This window comes from Rhinolophus ferrumequinum, chromosome 5 (genome assembly GCF_004115265.2).
Source record: "Rhinolophus ferrumequinum isolate MPI-CBG mRhiFer1 chromosome 5, mRhiFer1_v1.p, whole genome shotgun sequence".
NCBI lineage: Eukaryota > Metazoa > Chordata > Mammalia > Chiroptera > Rhinolophidae > Rhinolophus > Rhinolophus ferrumequinum.
In genome coordinates this window covers 53,855,778-53,878,168 of record NC_046288.1, presented here as the reverse complement: position 1 = coordinate 53,878,168, position 22,391 = coordinate 53,855,778, and the positions used below count along the sequence as shown (strand labels likewise).

Below are 22,391 nucleotides of genomic sequence, written 5' to 3'. Positions count from 1 at the left end.
TGGCTGCTATGTCCCAAGGCATCAGATCTGCCTTCCAAGAGAGTAGAAGGGAAATAGCAAAAGGCAAAAGCCTTTCAGAGAGGGCTTACCTTTCTAAGAGGGTAGCCCTCCTCAGAAATTCTAGCCTGCATTTCACTGGCCAGTCACCTCTAGCCGCAAAGAAGGCTAGGCATTGAGTTTTGCTTTCCAGTCATTTAAAGTAATAGGCAAAGGAACGTGAACTGGGTGGATGTTGAGTGAGCCAACTTAAATAGTACATGCACAAATAACCTACACAATCACTCTGCCCAATTACACTCCTGATAAAGTGTAAGTTATTAAGTCTAGCTCAGAGTACTCACGTGATCTATTCCTTGCTTTTTCATCTGTTATCTCTGTTCTCTTCAGCCAAATTTGATTTTTCTTTTATCCAACATGGACTTCCACTGAAGTTCCTCCCCCTCTCCCCCTCAGTGGTCAAGATGGCTGCATTCTGCAACTAAACATGTATTAGTGTTAGAACAGACTGAGTTTGACAATATAACCACAACTATACCTTAAACACGGGAGAATTTTTATTTTCCTCCCTCAAAACACTCTAGGTCCAGGGCTAGAAAGGAAGGCTCCAGTATCACCAACTACCTGGGTTCCTTGTATTTTGTTGCTATGCTATCTTCCACAGGCAATTTGTGGCTCATTCAATCTTGAGTACCCCCAGAACAGCACATAGTAGGTATAAACAAATGACAAGGACTTAGAGAGGTTAGAGTGAAGGTAAAAAATGCTTTTACACTTTTCACCTTCTACTTGGAGTTAACAGGTCTACTTGAGTCCACTAGATGGCAGCACGTACACATAGACGGTACATGAATGTGCGAAACCTTTTAGAAAAACTGAAGGAACCTGAACTACAAATCCCAGCATGCACTATTAAGCACCTGACTTGCTTCTGTACAAAAGTCTCAAGTTTGTTGCTCGCTCAGTGATCTGGAGGACGCCATCCACTTGCTGCTCTAAAGTAAGATTTCCTAATATATTTTAAATGAAACTTTGGACTGGGAAAAGGGGAGGTTGATTTTTTAGTTGTTGCTTTGTTCTGCACATTACCTATTTCAGGATTAATCTTAGCAGGGATGTCAGGATAAGGGTGTGTTTTTACCAAGTTTGAAACTCTGGTATATTTAGTTTTTCAAAAGAGCCACAGAAGAGAGGATTTCACATTGTCGTACGTGAACATTTTTCTTCTTGGCCTATGAAAATAGAGTTCCTGAAATTACTGTTCTCGGCTAACCCGAAATTAACATTTTGATTCCAATATTGAGAGTAAGAAAGCCATCATGTGTGGTTTTCACTTTGGACGTACTGAAAGTTGCCTTATTTTACCATTTCAGGCCACGTTTGCACTCATTTTCCCAAATCAATCCGTTTTAGTTTGATGGTGCAGTTTTTATCTAATAGTAAGGCTTTGGCTCCAAAATCTGGTCCCAGAAAGACAGGGAGGCCAGCTTGGGGGAGGTTTTCAGAGTAAGCAAACCAGCTGCTCGGTGCTTCAGCGATTGTTCAGTAAATACTTCTCTGAGTGTCAGAGGCAGACTGGCATGTGCCTTCTCAGTGCCATGCGCCAAAAGTCACTAATGATAATGCGGTAAACACCATGCTCAAGATTGGGTGGGGTAAAGATGATTGGAATCTCTTACTTTCTAAAGTGTATATTGAATATATCTCTTAACCCTTTCTATGCTTAAAATGAAAATGTATCACTCGTGTAAGGACAAAGAAACAGTGCAAATTCATTGCATCAAAGAAAGACTGGCACTATAAAAGCCCAGCTTCTGCCACATAACACATGTGAACTAAATCAGAGAACATCCGTGAAGTTGTCCGCTGTTCCCTGGAGGCAGTTCTCATGCGTGGTTGGGCCCTCCGAGGAGCGGACGCCAAAATAGAGTTAAACAGGCATGGATTTTATTAGGCGAAAAGGTGATGGGGAAGAAATTGAGGAGGGAGCTAGGTAGGGCTCGGACAGCCGGTAAACCACAACGGAAGTCCGCCCACGGGGGAGGGAGCGGGATGCCCGACTGGGTGGGAACACCCAGATGGCCTTGAGGTTTGCTGGGTCCGGGAGACCCGTGAGTGGAGGGCTGTGTCGCCTAGAAATGGGTCTGCTTTAGTGTTCGTGCCACACTCATGCACGGCCCACAGGAAAGTGGTCTCAGCACCAAGTCAGCCATGGATTTCAGAGCGGTGGGCTGGTGGTCAGTTACCCAGGCCCTGGTCAGTTACCAGCTGGGGTCCGGGAGGCACAGGCCCCTAGCACCACCTGGGGTCCGCTGGGTGTGCGAATGAACCAGGTCTTCTGCAATCAGCAGGCCTGGGTTTGAAATCATAGCTGTGAAATGCTGGATAAAGCACATCTCTTTGAAGTCAGTGCATTGGTGACCAGGCTTGGTCTCATCTCTGAAATACTCTTCTCCACCCCTTCTGCTCCTGCCTGTGGCTCCCTGCCCAGGTCTGTTCCCCACAATGATCATTCTAAAATACATGTCTGATCATGTCACATTCTTTCCATAAATCCTTCAGTGCTCATTTGCCACAGGAGTCACTAGCCCCTCAGCAGGTGGACCTTCCACAAAGGGAGGGTTTGAAAGGGAAGTGTCCTTTGTTTACAGCAAAAGGCCAAGTGTGGCTCAAAAGAACAGAGATAAGTTCAAAAAGAAAGACTAGATAGATCATGTGAGCCCTCTAGGCAAGACTAGCTAGCTATCTGTACTTCATCAGGCAGGTAATTGAGCAGAGCGATTGTGTAGGTTATTTGTGCTCGTATTATTTAAGTTTGTTCACTCAACACCCATCCAACTCACTCCCACCCCCCTTTTTTTGCCTGGAATGCTTACTTGATGCCTTGGGATGTGGCAGCCATTTTGTGACTTGGTGTGAGGTCAGAGGCACACATTAAGGACAGCAGAGTTAAGAGAAGGAACCTGGTTCCTTGAAAACAGCCTCATTTCATCATCATTTGACACATCACCGCCCCCAACCTCATCACTAGCCATTCCTCTCACCCTGAGACCTACAATCCAAGCACTCGCCAAATATCTCACGCACATCACATTTCCCTTATGTCAGAATTTCTCAGTCCTCTCTGTTAAAAATTACTAATTGTGTCTGTTAAAGTGTCACTACTGCATGCTTAAACTTTAAAAGAGGTTCAGCAGCATTGTGGGTTGGAATGTGCACATAGCAAAAGAGTCAGAATACCTGAGTTTAGTTCTGGCTTCTCTATGGTACTGACCTGCTCTATGACCTTGAGTAGGTCAGGTCAGTTTCCTCACCTGTAAAATGGGGCAACTGACATGATTTGATTTTCCAATTCTCTTGTTCAATGAGTCTCTGAGGGTAACTGTGAAATCTTTCCCAGGGACAAGGAAAAACCACAGACTATTGATAGTGCAAACCCTGACAAAAGTTTACAGGAAAGAAAGTGAGACGCAGCCCGAGCAGTAAAGACACATACAACACCATAGCAGTGTGTGCCGGGACAGTGGGGAGGTAGTGGAGGAGGTCAGGGAAAGGATTCCACTCCTGATGGAACAGCGTCAGAGGCCCTGTTCTCCAGGTACTGAAGTAACGAAAGGTAGGTTAAAGCCCAATGTCTCTCTGCCCCAGTTATCACTCCAGTGGGTTATGCTAACTAAATGTTTATGATACACAAGGCTAGGTGTCCAGAGTAAGTAAGTCAGATGGTGGGACTGTTTGTACAGAGGGACTGCCTACAAGTTCTTAAAGGTGTATATTGAACCATTCATTTTAGATGTTACTGCCAGCACAGGGCCACGTGCCACGGGGTAAGCCATTAAATACACCTGTCTTTATATTAAACCACAGGTTCCATTATGGGTCGACTTGACGGAAAGGTCATCATCCTGACAGCTGCTGCTCAGGGGATCGGCCGGGCCGCTGCCTTAGTAAGTTACCATCTCGTTGTTTGCTCACTAACTGTTGAGGTATTGAATTATGTAGACAGATTCCATGGTTATTTAATTCTGCTCTACTTTTTTTTTTTTATTGACTTTTGTGCTTCTGTTGTCCAAAGTTAAAAAAAGAAAAGTCGCTACTCCTGATCCCAGGCAGATGAAGGAAAGAATAGCTCACATGTTTGTTATGTGACATCACTAACAACTTTTGACTCTGAGAAACTTATGTCTCTGCCTCAGTTTCTTTGCTCCATAAAAAATTTCCTGCAGAGGTCCTACAGGAGTACATAGCTTTCTGAAATTATGTCAATTCAGATAAAGGACTCCAGTTATAAGACTATCTGGTTACCTTCACCTTCTAATTTATATCCCCTTTTCACGCATTATACTCCCTACCTGAGCTAATCAGGCACTTTAAGTATAATGGCAGGGTGTGGTTTGATGTTTATGAAAACAGTTGTGTACTCTTAGGAGGAAAAGTGTTGAAATAACCTATTTTTCTCTGATTATTTGGAATATAATAAGAAACGGACTATATTAAGAACCTGCTCAGAAATGGAGTATAGTCTATCAAATCACAGAATAGTATTTTGAGAGGTGTTAATAACAGAGTCTTAGTTTTTTAAAAATACTATTTTGTTTGATATTACTTAAAGGGACAGGTCAGATGACAAGCACAATATATGTCACATTGTTCTAATTAATGATAAAAATAATAACAATGGGAAGGGTGAGGTTAGAGCAGATGGTTTGAAATTCCACCTGCTTTATAGGGGGGAAAACAATGAAAATAAGATAAAAGGGACAAGGCTAAATGGCATTCCCTTCGTGAGAATAGTTAAACCCAGTAAACAAAAGATGTATTTGTGCATTGTGTCTACCAGGCTTTTGCAAAAGAAGGTGCCAAAGTCATAGCCACAGATATCAATGAGTCCAAACTTCAGGAACTGGAAAAGTACCCGGGTAAGCAACTCAGCCACTTAAACTTGGGATTCAACGTCTATAGAGCTGAAAGGGGATTCCTTCGCTGCTGAGCTCCACTGGCCTCCTTTTTAGAGCCCGACTCTGATATCAAATTTATATTCTGTGAACTGACAGGCTAAATATGCACACTTAAATGTATAAACAAAATTTTAGATGTAGACTTAAAATTTTTTATTTATCCAACCTGTTGAAGGACTCAGTACCTAATAAGAAGATTATATGTGAAAATTTAACAGTTAACTTTTCATAATAACTTTTGACTTGTGTGCCCACCTCCTCTAAGGGCTGTGCTGTCCAATAGAATTACAACATGAGCCATATGTGTCATTTTTAGTTTTCTAATTTCCTAGTGGCTACGTTTAAAATGTAAAGGAAACAGGCGAAAAATCATTTCCGAATATATATTTCATATAACACAATGCATCTAAAATATTACCATTTTCACATAATCAAAACATTATTAATGGAATATCTTACAATCTTTTTTTCATATTCAATCTCTGAAATCCATGTATATTTTACACTCACAACACATTTCAGTTCAGAAGAGCTGCATTTCAAGTGCTCAATAGCCACATCTGGCTAATGGCTATCTTAGGCGACAGCTCAGCCCTAAAATCACATGTCGTGATTAGGAACCTGAAGAGATTACCCAAATTACTTAGGTGTGCGTCGTCCCTTATTCTACCACACTGCACCCAACTCCAACATCAAAGAACTTCACTTAGAGTTACTCTGAAAGAAATCAGAACAGAGAAGTCATTTGAAAATTAGCTGTTCCCACAAAACAGAACAGGTTACAGGATCAAACACCAATTAGTTCATTGATTTAGTTAACTGAATTAGACTGTTGAATTTTCATTCCAACAACTCAAAGTAAAGCTATTGTACTAGAAAAGCACAAAGGGAATGAGGGCTTTTTGAAACTCAATTTCAGTCTTCCCTTTCTTTGTTTATTCATATTGTATTCCTACATGCAAAGGAGAATAAAATAAATCATGTTTTTTTTTTTAAAAAAAAAAGACATAAAAATAATGACTGCTGCTTTCATTAGAGAAGTTGCGGGGTTTTTTTGGAACTGGTACAATGTGCATCTCTCAGACCCCATGCCTGATCTCTCAAGCTTTTAAGTGCGTCATCCCTTCTTCTGACCTCTCATTTCTTCTCCTGCAATTTAGTCTAAAAAATAAGTGATGATACCCTTGACCAAGAGAGTCATTTCAATAAATAATGGGATTGACATAAAAGTAAAACTCACAAAGAGAAACAATCTCTTTTCCCACTACCTTTGCCCTTCCCTGTCACACAGACAGAATTCAGAATTTCTGTAGCAGTCACTCAACCTCTGGGAGAAAGAATGGCCTAACATGGCCCACTTTCAGTCATTACTGCTGGCTGACTGAGAAACATCTAATATAGATCATGCATACTGCACTGTAAGTCTTCACTCAGAAAAGAACTTTATTCTTCAATTCATAGAATGAAGAGAAAGGGAGGGAGAGAGAGGTGTGTTACTGGGAGATCCAGGTTGGGAGGACTTGAAGATTTCTACTAATGAGAGTCGTAGGACCCTACTAATGGTCAACAATCCTGCGAAGCTTAACTGGACAGATACTGCAGCCTTCACGTTTCCAAACAGCTAGTCTTCCAGGCTAGACACATTTTATGGGTATAGATAAGTAGTGTCTTTTGTTTTCTCTCTCAGGTATTCACACTAGGGTCCTTGATGTCACAAAGAAGAAACAAATTGATCAGTTTGCCAATGAAGTTGAGAGACTTGATGTTCTCTTTAATGTTGCTGGGTAATTCAGAACTTTTTTGATTTTACTCTCCTTACAGAATGTTTGCTGTGACTTTTATTAAAAGAATTTGATACTATCGCCAAATTATTCATCATGAACCATAATATATTTCCTAGGAAATGTGGCTGGGTTATGGACAGAATTTTTATTACAAGTGCAGAGATTGACCTGGGTTTGGGGCCTAAAGGCAGTTAAGATCTACTCAAGACAATTTATACTAATCAAAGTATTGATCTTCTTAAGGCTGTTAACAGGCCTACACCAGTGGACTTGTCACTAATGTTCCACTGGGATTTAAACAATAAAATGAAAAACTGTTTTCCAGTAGAGTATCTTTAAAACAAAGTATATTTACTAGACACCAAGTACTCAGTTTATTGAAATGCGTTATGTTCCCAATTTTTTGGCACAATAGTCTAGCAAGTTCTTTACACCTCCCATGCTCAGTGTTTCTTACCGGGACAATAAATCCCAGCAAAAGAAGTTTTGTTGTACCTTTATATACAGCACAAAAAGAATGGCTTAATTAAACTTATTAGGGTGGTACCAAACTTACTGAACCCCCATGAATAAGAGACTGGAACTGAAGCAGCTACATGTAAACACAGTGACTGCTAGTCTTCTCCCTTCTCAGGCTTGACAGCAGAGATGAGTACAATGGAGGCTTATACCTGAACAAAGTAAATACATTCTGAAGTTCCACTTTTCTTATGTACCTCTTTTCTTACATTGGCACTGCTGCACTGATAGAAAAATCCCAGAGCCTTCTAACATATTTTTGTGGTTCTTCCTAACCATGTTTCAGAGTGGGGGGAGGGTGCAAATCTCGGTCTGTCCACAGTTTATCATGTGTTACAATGTATGGGGGTTAAATTAAAGCAACGATTTGTGATCCTCTATTTTATAAATAACCTGCTCATCCCTTATATGAGAATATACCCAGAGCCATGAAAAAAAATCAACTAGCAAAATTAGTTTTTGAGCATCAGTTCAACTTTCAGCTAAGTAAGGGATATAGAAACAGAGCCTGTGGTTCTTGCTGTTGTTCCATTGAACTGGATGACAGCAATCACAACCAATAGTAGTTTATGATTAATTGCATAATTTTGGTCCAGATGACAGTGAAATACATTAGGACTCCAGTTTTTAGAAGGCTTCCTGGAGGTAGTGTGACTTGAAAAAGAGTGAAGGTTAATTTTTTTCTGCTTTCTTTATTCAATATGTTACAACTGCACCTTAGCAATATTACTTTGCTCCCCCGAGATGGTTGTTTTCTTTGCAATTTTGTTTTCCCTTGAGAAGGTTAAATCTGGGCCACCTGAGGGCACTGTTGCTCTTGAAATAGGAGTCAGGGCAGGTGTCCTTTTTTTATTTGCGGTATGTCCTGTGTAGTTGGTACACTGCTTCTTATGTTTGGTAGCCTGAAACTCTTGCCCTCTTCTTTTAAAAGAAGGATGTTGTTTTCCAATAAATGTATTTAGCTTAGGTTGTTTGGATACTTACGAACCTAATGACTAATATTATGTTGGAAGTGTTAAAACTCTTGGTAAGGGAAGGGACAATGGTCTCAGTCAGCAAATGACCGTAAAAATGATGAGGACATGGATAGAAGTCTTTATAAATGATTCTCCTCCCCCACTGCCCACCCCCCACCGTTTAATCACTGTTCCAGTTTTGTCCACCACGGAACCATCCTGGACTGTGAAGAGAAAGACTGGGACTTCTCGATGAATCTCAACGTCCGCAGCATGTACCTGATGATCAAGGCGTTTCTTCCTAAAGTAAGAAGGCCACTGCCTCTAGGACAAGCCCCGCTGGATAAGTAGACCTTCTTATTGCCCATCTAGAAAGGATCCCCACACGCACTGAGGAGTGACATTAGTTAGTATAATGACTAACCTGTGCTGAACATTTATATCAAGGAATTTAATATAAATTAACTCATTGAACCTTCCAGTTCATCCATTCAAGGAATATTAAGCACTTTCTCTGCGCCAGGCTTTCTTCTTGGTGCAGAGGACACATCAGGAACTAAACCAAGTCCCTCCATAAGAGAAGTCCCATTTTTCAGGGGAGGATCATTAAATATGAGACAGGATCATATTTAATCAAATGAACGTGTACCGTGTGCGGTGGCTATAAGTGCTCTGAAGGAAAAGAAGCTAGGATATCAGTGAGGCCCAGGAAGGCCTCATTGATAAGGTGAAATTTTCACAGAGATCCGAATGAAGTGAGGGAGCTAACCATTCAGGTCCCTGGGAGAGGGCTCCAGGAAGAGGGACGGCAAGGAGGCACGTGGCACCAGAACAGTCCAATGAGTTAGATACCACTTTCTCATATCCACAGTACAGAGGAGAAACTGGGAGGCTACATAATTTGCCCAAGATCGTCATGTAACTAACAAGTGGTTAGAGCCAGGATTCAAACACTGAAGTTGGGCCCCTTCTTGAATTTCAGGGCCTAGGAACACACCCTGTTGGATGAATGTACCCTATTGCTTCTCTGTACCCTGAGTATTCTGCTTGCACTCCTGTTCTTAGCTGAGCTGCAGAGATACCAGAGAGGTGGGAGACAGTGTGTGCTAAAGAGAGTTTTCCTCCTATCTGCTACCATTGAATTCTCCAGCCTTCACACAACTAATCAATGTTTTTCATTTTATTTTGCCAATAAGCATTAAGTACGTTTTGATAGAAAGCACCACACTAGGTGCTCTGGGGAAGGGAGGTATAAATATGAAAAACACTGACTTCAAATGATCTGGTAAGCCTATAGTAATAGCACAGGCTCAGACAGTGAAAGGGGTTGACAGAGTACAGAATCAGTTCAGTTCAAAACTGTAAGTTGAACCCTAGTGAAAAGCAGACGAGCCATTCTTCTCTTCCATCCCAGCTGGATTAGATGACTGACATACTGAATGCTGCCCAACCCAGGGCAGGAGAAGAGCTTTTTAATGCAAAGCAGGGCTGGTACTTTGCTCTGAACATTCAACCTAAGGTCAAGAAGGATCCAGATGAATATTAAAAGGAAAATTAGAAAAACTGACTTAGTAACTAACAAAGGAACTTTTTCAATCTACTTGTTTGTCCTAGAAGGATCTTTGGGTGGGTCCACAGAATGTTGAACAGGTAAAACTTTTAATTGCCTTTTTTGCTTATTTGAAGTTCATGAGAATCTATATGATTTAGAACTTGAGTGTATCCTATGCTAAGACTGATCCTTAGCATAGGAAATGGAAGAGAATCAGAGGCTACAGTGAACGGGGAAAGTAGAGGTCACAGTGAATAGGACTGTTGCACATGGATGGGACTCAGTTGTCAAACCAGTCTATTTCATGTCTGGAAAGCTTTACACATATCAGTGAAGGAAACACGTGTGGGATACAGTGGAGCTGAAATTTAAACTTGTAAGTAAGTGTTACCTTCTAAATGCCAAACGCTAACTTGTAAATTAGTGAGTTTGTCTATGATTTAAAGCATCTTAACAATAATCCATGTGAGCCAATAACACTCATTTGTAAAAAGTTAGAAAAGAAAAAAACAAATCCCAAGAGATATCAATGACTAGGATAGGGAATCAGAAGGAGTCAGGGCCATTTGTAAAAGTGACCCTAACCAACCTGACCCTGGCCTCAGAGGACCTTAGGCAAGGCCTGCACTCCCATGACCTGGGAGATGGCACTGTGCCCTCTCAGCATCTATCTCTTTTATTTAAAATGAGGGTGGCACAATCCCTTCCAGATCAAATTGTCTAGGATCCTCTGTATTCATTAAGCATGACACACATATACCAGGTTAGAACTTTCCAGGGGAAGCCAGGATTTGGAGTCTAGGCAGATCTGAAAGGTCAGATGGTCAAACATAGGAACACTTGTAGGAATTTTTTGTTCATGGATAGACAGAAAGAAAACCATTCCAAAACTGGAAGATAAGCCAAAAGGCAGACAACAAGTTGAAAAATACTGTAAGAAGAAGTCAATGCAGAACCCAAGATCCAATATAGAATGGAAGAGATGTATTACAGCAAGAATTCCGGGAGGTCTTGGGTATGTGGTGGGGGGTGCTCCCCTTCCTGTATCTTAGAAGAGCCCCTAGCACATAGAGGTACTTAGCAAATATCTATTGAATGAATAAACATGTCTAGGTTATCAATCCAGGTGGAGGTCAGGCACAGAATCACTGAAGACTCAGAAGCCAAGGTCTGCCAAGTTTAGGAGCTGAGCTCTGGTGAGTGAGGACAGAATGGCTGGGTCAGAGTAGGACTAACTAGACAGAGGGAATGTTTGGAGGTCTTTCTCTAACCCCCACCTGAGTTTCTGGGACATCAGTCCTATATAGCATTTCTACGGTATGTACCAGGCACTTCACTTTATACTCGTAGTCATTCTCGCCAGAGAGGACCATTGCATGGGGAGCCAAGAAGAGGATTCACACCGTGACAGCAGGTACCGAGCTGGTGGTGAGAAGGCAGTACAGGAGGCAAGGACTAGGGGCTCTAGAATCAGCAGGGCTCTAGAATATGGGTTGAATGGATAGTATAAGCATTAGGGGCCACACCACCATCTCCTAAGTGCCCATATTCTAAAGTTTTGCCTGAGTTATTACACTTCAGAAGGTTGGAGACTTAACTTATTTAATAGCCCATCTTTATATAGAGAGGGTGCATAAAAGATGTACACACATTTTAAGAAAGGAAAACTGTATTAAAATTGTAATACTCCATATATACTGATAACAAAAGATGAATACAAGTCACGTTTGACTTCTGCAATTACAAGAGATTCTCAAAGTGGTTTCCATCAGCGTCCAGACACTTCTGATTACGGTGAACTACTGCTTGAGCAACGTTGGCCAAAGTGTCCACTTGCATACATTTTTTTGGCACCCCCGGTATTAAATTGGACTCTATGTATTCTACATATATTGAAAATGGGTTATATATGACAATGATAGCTCAATGAAACTGGAGAAATAAATGAATAAATAGGGTTATGTTATTCACTAAATTGAGTAAGAAAGAATAATTTCCAGTCTTGGTTTTCAACAGCATTACACTTTCCTTTATTATGAGGACCCTATTTCATTATGACCCTCTATTATAGGGATAAACAAGTTGGAGTAAATATTTTCTCCCTTGTCATTTTCCTTGACGCTTTAGGTCACCTCAGCCTCTCCTTGTATCCTGTTAGTCCATCTGACAATGCCTTAGGGTTTTTATAGACTCAGCTTTTAGGTACAATTTGTAGCTAAGTGTCAAAACACAAAGTAAGAAGAATACCATAAGGAAACGTATAATCTTGCAACCTCGCTCCTGGATCAATCCTATGATTCACCTCCTCCAGTCCCACACCTCTTTTCTGAAAGCTGCTGGAGAAACTCATCCCAACAGAAGTGATTTTTTTTCCTCCAGACCCTTTACAATGCCTATTGAGACTCCTTTTAGAAACTCTTCACTTGATTTTCGTGATATAGCATACCCTGGTTTTCCTTCTCTTCTCTAGTGGGTTCTTCCATTTCCCCCAGCAATTATTTTAACTCTTCACCACTCGCTTGTGTCCACTGTGTCTCTGGTTCTTTATGGTCACCCTCCCGGCCTCTGATTTCAAGGAAAAGTTAGTGTCCATTAGGCGAAATTCTCTCCATCTCTCACTTCTTCCCCCAAAACATTCACGGGTAACCATGCCCTTGCACATAGGTATATTACCTTGAAAACACACATGTTATAATTAATAATAAAGTATAAGTTCATTTAAAAACATTTTTTAATCCATAGCAGCTTTTTTCATTACCTTTAGATCTGGGGCAGGACCCAGCAATCTGCACTTTAAACTGGCACCTCAGGAGATTGTGATTCATCAAAGTGTATTGACCACCTACTGTGTGCCCTGTCTAGTAGGACTAGACAGGCACAGACCCTCTCCTCACGAAGTTCATACTTTAGTGGGGAATTCTGCGGGAGACCTTCTTAGGAAGCACTGCCCTAGGTGGGGGAGGCAGCCCTCACTGCCCGTAACTATTTACCAGGCCCTGCCTTACTACCTCAACTCTTTACCCACAGACATTTCTGCATCTCTGCTTTCATCACCCCTTTCCTAAATCACTGCCTCAGCATCCACTGGTCGTCTCTCCAGGATGCTAGAGCCATTTTTAGATTCCCCAAATCTAAACTGATCACTCCTCCGCTGCCTTACACCCTTTACTGTCCCCACCTTGTTGCCTTCAGTATAAAGCCCAAGTTCCTAAATTTCGCTCCTGGTGGAGCCTGTGCAGCCTCATTCCTCCCACAGCCTGCATTCCAGCCAGACCCAGTCCTTCCTCCAGTTCCATGATAAAGCCTTCATGCATACAGTTCTCTCTCCTTAAAATATTCTTCTATTTTTCTAACACTCTAGTTTTCAAAACTCAGCCTACATATTTCCTCCTCAGAAGCCCTCTGGCTGTCCCACAGCCTGAATCAGTCCCTTCCTACCACCACCCTCTTCTCTGTGAAGGTCTCTACTGGCCCCGGATGCTGGTTATGTCAGCCAATCCAGTCGGACTGGCAGCTGTCTATAGGTGGGGTTTTTGTCATTTACCTTTGAATCTTCTGGACCTAACATAATACCTAACCACAGTAGATATTCAACAAATAACCATGTTGAATGAAGTCAGAGTTTTCCACCATCAGGAACACACAGTAAGGATGACCGTTCATTCGCATTCCATTTCGCTCCGAGGTCTCTTGGTCTTGCTGATGCTCTTGTGCCACAGGAAGCGGGTAATTCCCTGGGAACGCACTGCCAGTGAGTGTGTGCACAAGCCATCAATTCCCAGCCATGTTGGGTGAGACGCCTTAACAGAGCTTAATGTTAATAGCTAACAAAATGGTTCTGCAAACCCTCAGGAAATGCAAATCTTTTAAAGAGGTAGTATTTTAATCCTGCAGAGTGGTATTTGGTGGTGGTTGTGTTTTGGCAGATGCTTGCTCAGAAGTCTGGCAACATCATCAACATGTCCTCTGTGGCTTCCAGCATCAAAGGTAGGTCTGTCTTCCTCTGGGATCATAATGCACATACGCACACACCTTCCCAAACTAAGGGCTTAGAGAACAAGCATAGCAGAGATCATGAACCCCACACATAACTTCAAAACTGCCTCTTAAAAATTGGTATTAAGTTCTTTAACTACCAGTCCTTTTGCCTTAGGTGTGAAGCAGTCATAAAAGTTTGTTTGCTTCGCCCTCCCTTTCATTCCTTCTAATGGATATGGAAATGAAGATCAAACTGGGAGGAGGAAACATTTATCCATTTAATTAATCAAAAAAGATGTATTGAACACCTACTATGTGCCCCTGTTCCAAAAGAATTCACAGTCCCCCAGGAGGTGAGGGTCAGGCAAACACACACCTACAGTGTGATAGTACGTATTACAACAGAACTTTGTGCAAAATGCTGTCACAATACCGGGAAGCTAACTGCCTGTGGATCTGAGGAGCGATTCACAAAGACAGTTGATCTGGGCCCTACAGGAGAAGTTGAAGAGCCAGGATTGCAGTGTAAAATGGAGATAATGTCACACTCTGGCACAGATGGATTTGTGAGTTTAAAATAAAATAGCTACTGCTGAGATTACATTCCTTCTCTTTGCAAGGATACACGGATTAAGCCTGCACAGGAGAGGAATGCCAAGAAATGCTTAGACCTCTTGGTTTGTTTTGTTTTGTTTTGTTTTTCTTTACCCTGATTTTTTTGGAATCTGCCTCAGGGGTCTGCCAACTAATGGTGAAAAACTAAGACCACTGCAGGCACTTAAATGCAGCATCTCAACACCTACGTCTCAGCTGAGTTGTGCCAATATTATTTTCACAAATTCAGAAGCTAGCTCTATTAAGGGAGAAAACGTGTTATCTATTTTTAAAAAGGGTGCGGTGGGAGGAAGCATGACAATGGTTACTGAGGACACTTATTTGTGTTCCCTTTTTAAAGGAGACTATTTTTTGTATTCCTTCAATTGTTGAACCTTCCCTACCCCCTCAGGAGTTGTGAATAGATGTGTGTACAGCGCAACCAAGGCAGCCGTGATTGGCCTCACAAAGTCTGTGGCTGCAGACTTCATCCAGCAGGGTATCAGGTGCAACTGTGTGTGTCCAGGTGAGTTTGGCACGTTAGGGCTGTGAGCATGTCCTTTCTGACATCCCCGTTGCTATTGTGTGAGATATGCATGTCTACATAAGCTTGTATACCCCATGTTATGTTGTATCCTGTCATAAGGAAAAGTTCAAGAGAAAAAGAGCCTAGGCTTATTAACAGTCCAACAGTAAATCGAGAGAGAGGCTAAGTCATTAGGAATAAACCACAGATGAAAAGGGTTTAACATCACTCACATGGGGCAATTCTAAACCATGAGTTCAGAGACATCACTGGCCAGGGCTGGGAGTCTTGGAACCAGACCAGGGACGACCTTGTCAGGGGAAAGAGGAAAAGTAGACCATGCTCACCGGACAGCAGGAAGAGAGTAAAAGGAGCCTTCAGAGCAGCTGCTGAGTCATAGAAATCACCTGGGTGACCCATAAATTAAAAGGACAGATTAACACCTCCCTTTATGCTATAAAAAAGGGGGTCAGCAAACGATGGCCTGCAGTCCCAATCTGGCCACCACCTGTTTTGTAAATACAGTCTTATTGGAGCACATCTGCACAGTTTGTTTATGTGTTGGCTAGGATTGCTTTTGTGCCACTGGCAGAATTGAATAGTTGTAACAGACCAAATGGTTCTCAGTGCTAAAAATATTTCCTATCTAGCTTTTTACCAAAAAGTATGCCAACCTCTTGTTTAAAGGAAAGGAGAAAAGTAGAACTTATTCTTAGTAGAAAGGACATTAAATTTGTCCAAACAAAAGCATTCAATAACTTATTTCTTAGGAATAATTTCTCATTCTCTTAATAACTGTGGGTGTGTCTATTAAATAGGTATGCCCTTTCACCCGGCTCTGCCTATTCAACGACTACAAGGTGCCTAACACCAATTATTAACTTCCTCTCTGAAATGAAATTAAATATTGCATATCCAGTTTCTCTCAGTCGATCACAACTGATGTTTGAGGGGTTAGGAAGACGTATAATTTCACCATTACTGGTGGGACTTTTCAAAACCTGAAAGGTATGCCACAATTTGGGGAGGGAGTTGACAGGGAAAACTGTGTACAGTACAGGCATGTCTTGGAAGTAATGCAGGTTCGATTCCAGCCCACCGCAATAAAGCGAGTATTGAAATAAAGCAAGTTGTAATCTTTGTGCTCTTGGAGGGTCTTGCTTTCAATTTTTAAAAGACCCAACATCTGTGGAACGCAAAAAAGTGAAGCACAATAAAACAAGGTATGCCTGTGGTTTGAAAAATCCCACAGGAGATTCTGATGTATCCCCTCGGGTTGAAAAACCACTGACTTATTAAACAGGGAAAACTACAAAGTACCCTTCAAGCTACAGAATTGCCATGATTGAGGTGTTCTGTTTAATTTTTCTTGGACCAGAAAGATAAGCACAGGTAACACTGGGAAAAAAGGGGATACAGGATAGACCGTTTCACTGGGTTTTAGCATATGTACTGGTGATACTTAAGTCTGGCTATTCTTGGTGCTATTTACCCAGTGGAATAAATGGCAAAATGATTTGGAAAATATGATTGTTTTAGCAGCTGGACTTTTCAGGAGATTGGAAAATATGTTATCAAACTCCCTGCAACAAGGAACTATCTGTGACTCACTGAACCAGTCACAGAAGAAAACCTGCTGAAGAATGATTGTGTCTGGGATGGTGCTGGTGGTTGTATGGTCAGAACTCCTCACCCCTGGACTTGTGTAGACTATGGCACGGTGTGTCAGTCAGTGCCACGGACACGGCAGGGTCCAGTGACAATGGAATTAAGTAGAAGGCTAGGCTTGCTCTACAGTGTTCATTTAATAGCCATTCATACCAGCCACGTGTGAGATATGACACTCATTCTCCTGTGTGCAAGGAAGCTGATAACGCTGTAAGAATCCTGAAGAGGCTGTTCAGTGAAAGCTTTAGGTGCGTTGAACACACTGTAGGTAGAATTTTGGATTTGAAGGAGGCAGTTGATGAGGGAAGGGAAGAAAATATCAGAAACTAGATACAAGGGGATCTTTATTATGTGGTTTCAGAAAGTATTTCAATACTATAGGCCGCACTAACATGGAAAGTAGAAAACATTCCTAATGAACTCGGTAATCTAGCTAAGGCAGTTTCCACCCACAGTGTTGAAAAGTGCTGCCCGCTTGTAGTAAAATGTGAGGAGAGGGAGAGAAGCTAAAGAAAAGGCTGTTAAATATAAAGGAGCCAGGATTCGCTGAATTTGAAGATTCCCAGACTCTCCAGAGAAATGGCAAATGATGATAAAATTAAGCAATGGTTTCTGAGCAAACATTAAATCTCAGGAGCATGGTCTAAAGATGAAGCTGAGGGTGTGACTGTAAAATCATTTGTTGTGACCTTAGAACGATCACATGGTCCCTGGAGTACCATCAGTCAGAAAAAAAGGCCCTCTAAAGAGAATTTACGGATTACATAAGTGAACAAAAAAGTCTGGGGAACTTTCTCTGTAGGAGTGTGAACTAAGTGGGATTTAAAACTTGCGGTGTCACGCTTTTCTAAAAATAAAATAATTTCAAATTATATTTCTGATGAGAAACATGAAACAGTGGTTAAAAATAGGATTTTGAAACCACTGAAAATAGGCAAGATATGAAGAAAATTTAGAACCACCTAAATTACAGATGACTATGACAGTCACGCAGTTTAACTTGACCGCACGGATGCTTTTGAGATGATTAAGGCAGTTTAGATCCTTGTTGGTAAAATACTTGTATGATTTTATCTAATCTCAAGGTAATTGTGGGGATTAATTGAAATGATACATGTAAAAGTGCTTAAAATCCATAAAGTATCATGTTAATGTAATGTGACTAAAATATATGTTTTGGGAATGCTGGGTGATTCACCGAGTCCCTGGCTCGTGTCACAGAGAATTATAGTCTGTGTTTTTTAAAATCATAGAAATGTTATTACAGAAGTTACAAACCTATTACCTAAAAGGGCGAGTAAGTGGAGGTAAAACTGTCATTCTAAGTCACGGAGAAGAATTGCTGTATCGTAATGATATGTTCCATATCATTAACTGTCAATTTCTTTTTCAGTTAAAGTAAGTAACCAAGCTGAATGTCCCCCTTTGATTTAGGAACGGTTGATACCCCATCTCTGCAAGAAAGAATACAAGCCAGACCAAATCCTGAAGAGGTACATCTACTATTTTCAATGCATTTCAATCTTGTTAGAAACTGTCCTCTTCCTTACCTAGAGTAAACAGAGAGACAGAATGTAGAAAGGTGGTTCCAGGCACTGGGGGAGTGGGGGAGAATGGGGAGTTATTGTTTGATGAGTACAGAGTTTCAGTTTTGCGGGACAAAAAGTGTTCTGGAGATTCATTGCAGAACACTGTCAATGTACTTAACACTGCTGAACTGTACACTTAAAAATGGTAAAGACGGTAAATTTTATATTATGTGTATTTTACAAATTTTTTTTAAAAAAGCTCTCTTCATATAACATTAACTTTCTGATCTGTTGCAGTGTCTGTCTGTGTTAGTATAGCAAAATAATTTGAGTGGCTTCAAAGTCACCATAGGCCTGCTTGGTCTGCTTAGTCCACAATTAATGATACTACTAATATTCTCAAGTATCATGTATCATGCATGAGTAATTAAGGCAGCAAGCTAGTGGTACCTGTGTAGGTTCATCTTGCCTTTGACCCCCAGAAGAAGCTGCAGGTGAGTTCATACTTCAGCTTACATCACAGATGTCTGGTATGCTTTCTGGTCACAGGCACTGAGTAATTTTCTGAAGAGACAGAAGACTGGAAGATTTGCAACTGCAGAAGAGATAGCCCTGCTATGCGTGTATTTGGCTTCTGATGAAGTAAGCACTATTCTTCCCAAGAATTCATTATCCTCAATCATATTTGACCACTATTTGATTATCAGAAAATGTCACCTTGGAGAGTTCTGACATATATATGCTAAGATGCTACAGTTACTAGACAGGGATAAGTTCTGATTTAAATTGCTCAAAGGAAGGCCACTTGGATCTTAGCTGATGGCTTTTCCTTTTTCAACTTTATATGTCACTAAATCTTGTAGCAAATGAAATGGAGGGTTAAAAAAATTAAATTGCTAGATTTTTAAAGACAGAATTGCTTTCAAAAATTACAATTGGAGAAACCCTGTTTAAATGTAATTCAAACAAATGAACCTCCAAAATTATGAGTTTCAGGTAAAAAGGAGAGAGGGTAACCAGATTGTGTCCAGGAGACACAGAATTGGCATCTGGTGTTTTTGGTTTTACTGGTGCCTTGTTTAGGAGACTCCCACTGGTATTTTTTTCTATGAATTCTTTACTTGTTTGCCATCATGTATAGAAATTCCTAATTCTCTTTCCACTTAGCATTTATTTAGCAACGATTTTCTTCCTTAATGGCTACTGTATATTTTTTAATGGCATACAACTGCAAAAGCAGTATACATACATATATATATATATATGTATATATATATATATATATATGACATAGAGCACAAGAACATCCCCCTCTATTTTATGTCTTTGAATATTACATGATCAGGGAACTGTAATGTATGAAAAGAGACAAGGAAAGGAGAGTAGGTAGGAGTATCATTCACTGATCAGTTACCGTGTTTCCCCAAAAATAAGACCTAGCAGGACCATCAGCCCTTTTGGAGCAATAATTAATATGTCTCATTTTACTATAAGACCTGGTCTTATATTAATTTTTGTTCCAAAAGACACATTAGAGCTGATGGTCCAGCTAGGTCTTATTTTCGGGGAAACACTATATATTTATATTTATATTTATATATATATATAAATATATATTTATATATACATATATATAAATATATATATATAGATGAGAGCTTGCATGTAAACAACAAAAAAACTTGGGAGAATTGGGGTCCTTTCTTGGTAAAAGAACCAAAAACACCCTAGTTTATCTACATTATATGATCACTTTTCATAGATTGAACTTTAAAAATTTCTGTACCCATATTATGATGTCTTTCCTTCCTACTTCTTCCCTTGTCTCAAGCTTTAGATAAATTTAAAATTAAGAACACAAATTTGAGTCTTTATTATCCATGTTTAAGTTAAAAGATTTTTAAACCTCTACCACAAGGAATCATTTTAGCTATAATTTTTTGGAAAATGAAAAATTCTGTAGAAAAAAAGTTATTTGTTTTAAATTTTTTAGTTGTGCACAGATTTGGGTATCTTAAACTAGTATAGAATATTTTTTCATAGTTTAGATTATAATAATTATTCTTCATAAACATTTTAAAAACACATTTATTGTGCTTCAGCTCCTGGAATTACCTGTATATTGAGTAGTTATATATACAATATTTTTTTTGGTTGTTTTGTTTAGTAATTGACTTGATCCCTTTATGACTGACACACTTGATTATGTTCAAAAGTTTATTAGTGGCATAAAACTCAGCTAGTTTAGAATAGTTCTGAGTTTCAAAATGAAAATGTACTATGATAGCCTACAATTTATCCTAATTTGAGAAATTACTACGTAGCACCTAACTTCTTAATGTTCTGATTCTGAGACGAAACACCTAACAGACCTTACATAGAATGTGACATGTGCTAAAACACCAGCCAGAGGCCAGTTAACTGCAGACCACAAGAACACGTGGCAGTTTTAAATCATCCAAAATTTAATTTAGATTTTCCTAAATTCGGTTTGAGTTTTCCTGTTCCCATGAGAGTAAATTGTTTAGCTACATCAGTCATAGAAGATTGAAGAAACACAACCTGTGTTAAACCTGGTTCATTGTTGTCTCCTTGTGTTTATTACTGCAGTCTGCCTACGTAACAGGTAATCCTGTCATCATCGATGGAGGCTGGAGCTTGTGACTTTCTGGATCTCCTTGCTGGGAAGGCAGACCCTTCCTGTCCACCAGGAACCTGGTTATGAAGAAAACTCACCCATGTCTTTCCTATTAATGGCATAGTAATCAAAACAAGCTCATTTCAATGATGGCATTATTCTGTTCACAAGAGTCTGCTTCTTTAAATATATTAATCTCTTTCTAATCTGTTTTGAAATCATGGTAGATAACATGAAAGATAATGAATTCATTGCAAATGAATAGTTTTAAAAATAAGCCTCAATTTATAAGCACATAAACTGTGAATATGAAGAAAAAAGGAAGGTTTTTAAGAAAAAAGTATTAATGTCCATTTTACCTCTATATCCCAATATTCAAATATTTTTGTAGAATTCTGCATTGGTCTGTATATGGATAGTGATTTTAAAATTTTACCATTATAATTGAATACCAGAGGTAAGAAGGAGTTTGGTGTCAGTATCTTACACTGAAAGATATTTAGATTTAGAACTGTATTGTTGATCTGTTATATAAAGGAAAAATAATCATCAGGTGTTTATACTTAATGGATGTCATCACTTATAATTAAGTACTATTTTCTTCTGGTATTTAACTTCTTAGTCTAAGTAAAAAATCTTTATTAAAGTAAGCAATGATATTTTCATGGGCCTAAGAAAATATAGTTAACTAATTTGGCAGTATTGTCAGTTTGAGGGATATTTTTTTTAGATTAAGTATAGATTTTTTTTCACCAAATTCCAGGATAACAGATAAGAGGATATGAAATTTAGAAATAGTCTCTGGATAAATGAATATAAATGAATCATGCAACAGGAAACAAAGAAAGAAAGAAAAGAAAATTTTTAAGAAAAAGTTTAAGTAAATTCATGGATGGTAATTCTATAAGAAATTATTACAAAGAGTTTTTTTCTTGTTCTTTATAGGGTTTTATATGTTTTTTATTTGTTACTACTTCAAAAGACCAAATGGTATGATACATGTATACAATACTCAATAAATGAGCAGTTACACTTAGCCTTTTCTCTTAGAGCCTTAATAATGCCAGGAAATATTGAAATGCACAATGAACAGATAACATTTTATGTTTGAGGAAGAAAATTCTGCAGTTTATAAAAGTGAGTTAAACTTGACAGCAAGGATATTTTGACTAGCATTGCCAGAGTCCACTGATTTTAAGATTTGCTTTGGGGTTCTAGACCAGACATTCTACTACTGGATCACAGATAGCTTGGTTTGTAACCTAGACCAAGTCATCTAATTTATCTTGGATTTTAGTTTTCTGGTTTGTGAAATTAGGGAGTTGGGCCAAAAGACCTGGGTTTCTTTTGGGTGTATCAAAATGCTGTAACTTCTTATCAGGTGAGGTATGGAACGCTGTAGTTTATAAGTACGTTATGAAGTACTTTATGCTGTAAACAAGTACACATGTATACTCGTATGTATAGCTATGAACAAATGAATTCTAAATAAACAAGTGATGATTCTGCAAGTGCATTCTAATTTTAACAAATGCTCCCTCAGATTTAGTTCTCTCAGAGCTAACTAAATAAAACATTATAAACAATAAAAGCAAGTAAAATCTAGCCCAAAAGTTCCATGTTCTTCAAAGTCATGCGAATCAAATCAGGTGATGTATCAATGAAGATCATATGACTGGAAGAAAAGGAAAA

The 22,391-nt window shown here is 39.6% G+C and overlaps 1 protein-coding gene across 1 annotated transcript; it reads left to right on the top strand.

Annotated features, from left to right (window-relative positions):
- Window positions 1–916: 916 nt before the first annotated feature.
- BDH2 (3-hydroxybutyrate dehydrogenase 2) lies at window positions 917–22,210 on the top strand. The gene is made up of 10 exons (XM_033106667.1): window positions 917–997; window positions 3,865–3,944; window positions 4,838–4,916; window positions 6,643–6,739; window positions 8,412–8,520; window positions 13,693–13,753; window positions 14,751–14,864; window positions 17,967–18,025; window positions 18,611–18,703; window positions 20,672–22,210. The coding sequence occupies exons 2-10, from the start codon at window positions 3,873–3,875 to the stop codon at window positions 20,723–20,725; spliced, it is 738 nt and encodes a 245-aa protein (XP_032962558.1). The 5' UTR covers window positions 917–997; window positions 3,865–3,872; the 3' UTR covers window positions 20,726–22,210.
- Window positions 22,211–22,391: the final 181 nt, after the last annotated feature.